The 7,612-nt window shown below is 42.8% G+C and overlaps 1 protein-coding gene across 4 annotated transcripts in view; it reads left to right on the top strand.

Annotated features, from left to right (window-relative positions):
- Nucleotides 1-451: 451 nt before the first annotated feature.
- Nucleotides 452-7,612, top strand: part of ipo8 (importin 8) — a gene marked incomplete at its 3' end in the record, with an annotated part of 39,635 nt that continues 32,474 nt past the window's right edge. For all 4 annotated transcript variants that reach the window (XM_084573188.1, XM_084573186.1, XM_084573187.1 and 1 more), the window contains exons 1-9: nucleotides 452-786; nucleotides 3,164-3,245; nucleotides 3,617-3,773; nucleotides 3,872-4,030; nucleotides 4,886-5,042; nucleotides 5,640-5,729; nucleotides 6,450-6,544; nucleotides 6,624-6,708; nucleotides 6,985-7,119. In XM_084573188.1, the coding sequence (XP_084429314.1) occupies nucleotides 703-786; nucleotides 3,164-3,245; nucleotides 3,617-3,773; nucleotides 3,872-4,030; nucleotides 4,886-5,042; nucleotides 5,640-5,729; nucleotides 6,450-6,544; nucleotides 6,624-6,708; nucleotides 6,985-7,119 (1,044 nt within the window). In that variant the 5' untranslated portion in view covers nucleotides 452-702. The remainder of the gene's footprint in view (nucleotides 787-3,163; nucleotides 3,246-3,616; nucleotides 3,774-3,871; nucleotides 4,031-4,885; nucleotides 5,043-5,639; nucleotides 5,730-6,449; nucleotides 6,545-6,623; nucleotides 6,709-6,984; nucleotides 7,120-7,612) is intronic.

Raw genomic sequence — 7,612 nt, 5'->3', positions numbered from 1 at the left:
CATGCCCCAATTCAGAAGCCAAGGAACATTTTAATTCTCCACAATTTATATCAACTACTAACAATCATAGGGGGAGCAATGGGATCCAAGTTAAAATCTAGAGAAGTAAAGGACGCCACGTTGGCGTCAGCACGCTCTTTGTTAAATTAGATTTTCTATTAATTCATCTTAATTTTTCTCCATGTCTTCCCATGTCAGTCAGTCTTCCTGTAGTGACTTCAAATAACCCAACAAACCCATATATTAAGCCATTGAGATAGCGATGGCAGCTCCAGCACACTGGGTGGCAGCACATTTCACAACAGTGTATGGTGGTAACGACGACGACGAAGAAGAGAATCGTAAATTGTCTGTTTACTTTGGTTTACGTCCAGTTTACGTCCACCGACAGCGGTTGCCGGTAAAACGGGGCAGGGCCACCGTTCTCCGTCAAGCTAACGTGTGTCTAACATTGTTCAACAGAAAATAACAGCGACTGTCCCTTCAAATTAAACCTTCCGCCGTGAAGTTATACCGGAGGAGCCTTTTATTTTGAATAAACTGGCAGGAAGTTGTATTACAACTGCCGGACGATTATTTTCTACTCGGGCCAGAGTGAATACAGAACCATAACGCTTGGCTAAATTTGGGGCAGAAACATTTATACATCGCTGCATGTATGTAAAAGTAAACACAGCGAAGTAACCGTGGTACTGAATACATATGGATCCCAACCGGATAATCCAGGCTCTGAAAGGGACCATCGACCCTAATCTGAGGATAGCGGCGGAGAATGAACTCAATCAGGTGGGAGAGCTAAAGTTGTTTGTTTTCCAGAGACGGGGGGGTTCAGGGACTGTTTTGGCACGGGAATGATGCCGATATTTGAGCTGGAGGGCACGTCGTGTTTTGGTGATCGTGCTCGGCTTCGGCCTGGTGAATCTCAAGATCCGCTGTGGGGAGTTTAAATCAGGCCCGAAATCAGCAGTTCAACCAAATTCTCCCCCCCCCCTCACCGAGTCGGGCTGCTGCGTCCAAGAACAATAGGAGGCTGATCTGACAGCCATCACGGGCCGACGGGCAGCTCCACTGGTACCCAAACTTTGCCGTGTCAACATTTGGAGTTCACGGACACCGTGCAGGGCTCTGCCGCTGCTGCACGCACCGCTTACACAAACGATGTAACTAAATAATGAGTCCTGGCTGAATGAAGACCAACCGTGGCCCGTAAATCACCGCTTAATGTAACTGTAAATGAATTATTGAACCATAATTGGTTCAGCCATAGTGTCCCCTGAGGCCTTCACTGACCTGCCTGTGATTGACTCTGTTTGCTCCCGTCCATGTTTACTTCATTCAGATGTTCTACTAAGATTTCTTGCATTTAAGTTATATATTTAATTTATATGCTCCATGTTTTTCTTTTTTAAGGAGTAGCTCTGTCACTGTAATCATAAATTCCATTATCAAGAGTTCAGTTTCTTCAAATAAAGGCATTAGAAAATATGATTTATTATATGTATTGTTTTTTATTAGAAAACAATTTTGAATGTTCAGCAGTTTTATAGTGGAAGGAGTTACTGGGAAGCCTGATAGCTTATATGCACTTATTCTAGCAAAATTTTATTGAATCACTTCATTTAAAAAATATAAATAGTGAATTTGCTAACTTTTTTCAAAGGAAACAAAAAAACTTATAGTTCTCTTCTTTACTATCGTCAACATAACGTTGGGAAATGTGCTGTCACTCAGTGTGCTGGAGCTGCCTTTGTTGGCTTAACTGTGTAAAGCACATGGGTTTGTTGAGTTATATATATATATATACACGATCAGGCATAACATTATGACCACTGACAGGAGAAGTAAATAACATTGACCATCTTGTGACAGTTGATTGTTCTGCTGGGAAACGTTTGGACCTTAGACATGTAGCACCCACCTAGACCAGACCAGGCACCCCCACCCCATAGCAATGACACTCCTTGATGGCAGCAGCCATCCCCAGCAGGATGCAGCCTGACACAGACACACACACAAAAACGCTTTAGGAACAACTGAAAAAACATGAAGAACAGCACAAGGTGTTGACCTGGCCTCCAAATTCACTAGATCCCAAACTGATCAAGTATCTGTGGGATGATCCACAGAGGCCCCTCCCCTCTACCCATAGGACCAAAAGGCCCCCACTAACAACATTCTGTTGCCAGACACCACAGGACACCCTCAGAAGACCCATGTCCATTCTCTGATGAGTCACAACTGTTTTGGAGGCACAAGGGAGATATACACAATATTAGGAAGGTGGTCATAATGTTATGCCTGATTGGTTTATTTCTCAGTTCAATTAAATCAAACTAATTTGTCCGAACAATCCACAGCCTGAAACCCCTAGAACTAGCACTCACACAAACATGGACTAAACAGTCTGAGTGTCTCTGTGGTCATTTTACCAGACCTCTGTAACTTTAAATCAAGACATACGAACAGTGGTTGGTCACGTGTAGGCTTGTTAAAGGCAATCTTTTCCTATCAGTTTCTATGTTTTTATTCAGGGAAGCTCTGCATGATTCAGAATTGTGGATGAGTAAAAGCAGCAGCCCTGAAGGGGGAGTGTACACAGACCAAATAAGATGATGAGCTCTTGGCCCTGTGTAGTGGACAGTGTGGGCGCTGTGAGTGCAGCGTGTTATATCCAATGGAGACAAGGCTGAATGGGAAAGTACTAGACCGATGGGGGGTGGTCAGGTCAGAAGGAACAGTAAGGCCAAGTTGACATGTTAAACCTGTTCAACTCGCCATCCAACCTCGCTGAACCTCCCTCCACCTCCTCTCTGTAGATGAGGTAAACATGGACTGGTATTCAAATTCAGCTTTTTTTCAAGCCTAAACGTAAAGGTATTCCAGCCACCAGCTGGTTATCACATCACTTCAGCATTCCTATTGGTTGTGTTAAGGCAAAAAATCTCTCAAAGGCAGGTACAGTAGTCTTTGATGGAGCTCCTCGAGTTGTTTAGCTCAAACTCCTCACAACTGTTTAGTCTGAAAGCACCTTTAATATTTAATTCTAGACCACATAATCCCTCCTGGTTTTCCATCATACTTTTGTATTGCGGTTGGTGTGGTTTATATATCATCTTGATGGAGTATCATTTCGTTTAAATGGTTCCACTTCTGTGTGTTTCAGTCCTACAAAATCATCAACTTCGCCCCCACCCTGCTTCAGATCATCGTGTCGGAGCAGGTGGAGTTTCCCGTTCGCCAGGCGGGTAAGACAAGACAACTGTTTTAGTCAGCATTTTAATGTTGTTTCACACTTTACTCCGGGTTTCAGTTTGTTATGGACATTTTTCAGCAGCAGACAAATTCAGATTTTGTGCTCTAAAAAGCCTTTTTGGCAGCAGTGTATCTTGTAGTAAGGAGTAAGATATATGAGCCTTTTATTCATAGATAATACTTTAGTAAATAGTAGATACAGTCAGTGTTGGTTTGGTTCCGCACATTTGATTTGTTGAAAATAAAATTATGGTCAGATTTTAATTCAGTGTCTGTGGTTCATGGTATGAAATAGATGGATGCTCTGTGCTATTATGTGGCCTGTGTGTGGTCGCTTACTTGACGTGTATTTGTGCGTGTGCAGCGGCCATCTACCTAAAGAATATGGTGAGTCAGTACTGGCAGGACAGGGAGCCGTCTGTGGGCGAGATCGTTTTTCCCTTCAACATTCATGAGAACGACCGGCAGCAGATCAGAGACAACATCGTGGAGGGCATCATCCGCTGCCCAGAGTCCATACGGTACACGTTCGAACCTGCGTGCATTTAAATCTTCACAGTGGTGCGTCTGAATGATGCGCGCAGTGGCTCCAGATGTAATTATTTCTTTCCGTCAACAGCGCCCAGCTCACTATGTGTCTGCGAGCCATCATCAAGCATGACTTCCCCGGCCGCTGGACCGCCATAGTGGACAAGATAGGCATCTATCTGCAGTCTCAGAACAGTGGCAGCTGGTACGGCAGCTTGCTGGCTCTCTACCAGCTGGTCAAGACATATGAGTGAGTAATCTGTTCATGTTTGTGCATATCGCTCTCATCTGGACCACAGGTTGTCCAGTAGCAAACTGATGCACCAGATGGTCTGTGACACAGAACCGCCAGAGCAGTTGTCCTTGGCAGGGGATTGGATGAACCATCTATCTTTGTTTAATGTGACAGATAGCTGGTTCATACAGACTTCAGTCAATCAGATTGATTCGCTGTCACCCACGGAGATTATTGTTGCACCTAAAATACGCCCACAGCTGTCAAGTTATGACATAAACCGGGTTGAGTTGTGCGAACTCGTGATCTTGCGAGAATCAAGCTGCCTCACGATTTAATTACAGGAGGCCACCCACTGCCTCCAGTCAAAAACTTGACTCAGACTTTCAAACCTCCCACAAAAAAAGTAGTCATACTGGTTAAGAGCTGCAGCTGTAGACCTTAATCTTCACACGCATTTACATTTTTTCATCTAATGAAGGGGGACATGACAGAAAAGCTTTAACTGGGTTAGAAGTCTTCTAATAAACAGAAATCCGAGGTAGAAAAAATTAGAAGAAAGCGCTAAGGACCGCTATTTTCATATCCTGCACGTGTAGCATCTGGTCATAAAATGTCAGTTTTAATCTTTTTAATGTGCTTCAAGGCTGTTAATCTGTCCTGTTCTGTGTGTAACGCTGCAGTGGAAACAGTAACTACAACCAGAATATGTTCTTAACGCATCTTTCTGGCTCATTTGATATAATGAGATCTGATTTACAATATATTTGTCTTAGTATACAGCTACAGATGATGTAAATGTGGCTTAACAAATAAAATTACTGATATGTCTTGTGAGTGAGTAATGTGCCGTGCGTGTTTGTGCTTCAGGTACAGGAAGGCGGATGAGAGGGAGCCACTGCTGGCAGCCATGCAGATCTTCCTGCCAAGGATTCAGCAGCTCATCAGCCAGCTGCTGGCCGACGGCACCATCTTCTCTGTCCTCATTCAGAAGCAGATCCTCAAAATCTTCCACGCTCTTGTACAGGTGTGTGTGTGTGTGTGTGTGTGTGTTTCCCCACATGATAAAAGCCAGGAACAATCACGACAGGATGCAGAAATGTTGTAGCGGGATTGGAAATGGGAGCTTTTAGGAAACCCAGTGGAAACGTTCAGACTGAAACATGGCCCGTGTCAAAAAGTCATATTAATTTTTGTCGTTTCTTTTTGACATGTACTGTTGAGACAGTAGCAGATTATTTGCTCATCAGCCTCTGTGCTCCAGCATATTTAGTTGCTGTCTGTAGGTCCAAGACTTCTGAGAGCCACTGGCTGCTAAAGATTTCCCGCAAAATATTAGAGAAAGAGTTTTGTCCAAATACTTTTTCCCAGTTTAAATAAAAAAAGTATGTAAATGTAGAAGTTAATTGACTTTCATACACTCCATAAACTCATCATCAGGACCCATGGTGATGTGCTCACGTGCTGCCATGGTTATAGAAATTGTGACGAATAGCACATTCATTTGTCATTATTATGTTAAGATCTAAAATCTGCTGTCACAAACTATTGATTGACCACAAGAATAATTAATGCGTCAAGAATCCCACAACTCTAACCCATTAACTTCATTGCTGTCCCACAGTACTCACTGCCTCTGCAGCTGATCAACAACACAGTGATGACTCAGTGGATGGAGATCCTCCGAGCCATAATGGACCGAGACGTCCCTGCTGTAAGACACAGACGAAATCAGGACAAATATGTGTCCAGATGTTCCTGCCAGTTACAAAACTATGTGCAAAAAGCAAAACCATTCCTTAAAAAGCAAAAAAAAAACTGTATTTAATCTACCCTTTTTATATAAAAACAAGCAGAGTTTCACCTAGATTTTAAGGCAAACAAGAGAAACATCAGCAAGGAACTGTGCTAGAAACCAACCCAATATATTTTCTAGAAGTGGCTGATCATCAGGATTTTTCTAAAATTATTCACTGCTTTTTTCCCCCCCAGCATTTAGAGACAGTTAATTACTTTGTTGGTTGCTAATTGCAGCTGAATAAAAATAGTGTCATATTTTTGTGCTTTCTTTCCATTTATTTATTTATTTTTTGAATCTGGACTTAAAGTTAATAGAAAATCTTGTCAATCTATAGACTAAAGGCTCATTTAAGGTACTGCAGATTGCAGAACTAGACGCCGTAACCTACGCATGTAGCCTATGCCGGCGTGAAGCATTTATACTTTGCTCGTCAGTCTGGCTCACTCTGTAACAACACCATCATGAACAGTGACACTGACATTTGTAGGTCAGCAGTGAGTAAACCTGTCCTTGTAAAAATGATACACCTACAGACTATTCGGTAGAATAGTTCTTGGTCCAAAATGTTATAAAAAAGATTTTTAAAAAGTCTCTCTCGCTCCCTGTGGTCATCAACTGAACTCTATTTGTCAGGAGACTTTGGAGGTTGACGAGGACGACCGTCCCGAGCTGGCGTGGTGGAAGTGTAAGAAGTGGGCGATGCGCATCATCACCCGACTGTTTGAGCGGTGAGTCCAGAGCTGCTCTCACGTGACCAGAAAGCTTTGATGTTACTCACCATCTTTATGCGTTTCATCTGAATTTCAGGTATGGAAGCCCTGGCAATGTGACAAAGGAGTACTATGAATTTGCAGACTTTTTCCTGAAGACATATGCAGTTGGCATACAGCAGGTGAGCATGCGCCACTCAGTAACGCTGAGTAGAAGAAGAGTATGACAGTGGCTGCTGACAGATGGTTAATTGCACCCTTACTTAAGTCTTTACACACTGAGCTTGGCAATATTTTGTGTTGTGTATTTTGACGCTTTACTTTCAGCTACTTAGAGCTAATTGTGAAATATTTTCGAAAGGATTGCTGAATTTAGATTTAGGTTTTCACACAATCTTTTGCTCAGTCTCTGATGGTTTTTGCTGTTGTTCCTGTGTTCGGTGTGTTGTCTGTACCAGGTCCTGCTGAAGGTGGTGGATCAGCACCGACAGAAGCACTATGTTACTCCTCGTGTCCTGCAGCAGTGCCTCAACTACCTCAACCAGGGTCTCTCACATTCACTGACCTGGAAACAGATGAAGCCACACATACAGGTAGGACAGATATGGAAACATTTGATTCTTAGACCAAGCCTGATGTGACCAGATCCACCTCTGACTCAGGTCTGGGTTTATGCACAGTCAAAAAACCCAAGGACTTTATCTGGGTTTACTTCCATGAGGGTCAGGCAACAATAAACACGAACGTTGTGCAAACTACAAACAAAGCAAAACGGTGTATTTGCAGTTGTGTAAGTAACACCAGCGTTGGTCCAGAAAATGCTTGCATAGATTCAGCAATAATCACTTCTGCAACTTCTGTCATAAGCTCCACCTCCTCCATGTTAGTGGATGAGACTTGGGTCAAACTAAAACACTAAAGTACACGTCAAAAAAAATGTTTTCAAGGATATTTTCTCTCATTTTGGGTTGTTAATATAATGCGGATACACACTCAAATGTCAATTTTACTGATAAGTTTCGCTGTAGTTATTTGACACTATAGAAACAGGATGTGACATTATGGTGACTCCCGGTTGCCAGGCCA

This window comes from Chelon labrosus (genome assembly GCF_963514085.1).
Source record: "Chelon labrosus genome assembly, chromosome: 23".
Lineage (NCBI taxonomy): Eukaryota > Metazoa > Chordata > Actinopteri > Mugiliformes > Mugilidae > Chelon > Chelon labrosus.
This window is presented reverse-complemented; position numbering and strand designations above follow the sequence as displayed.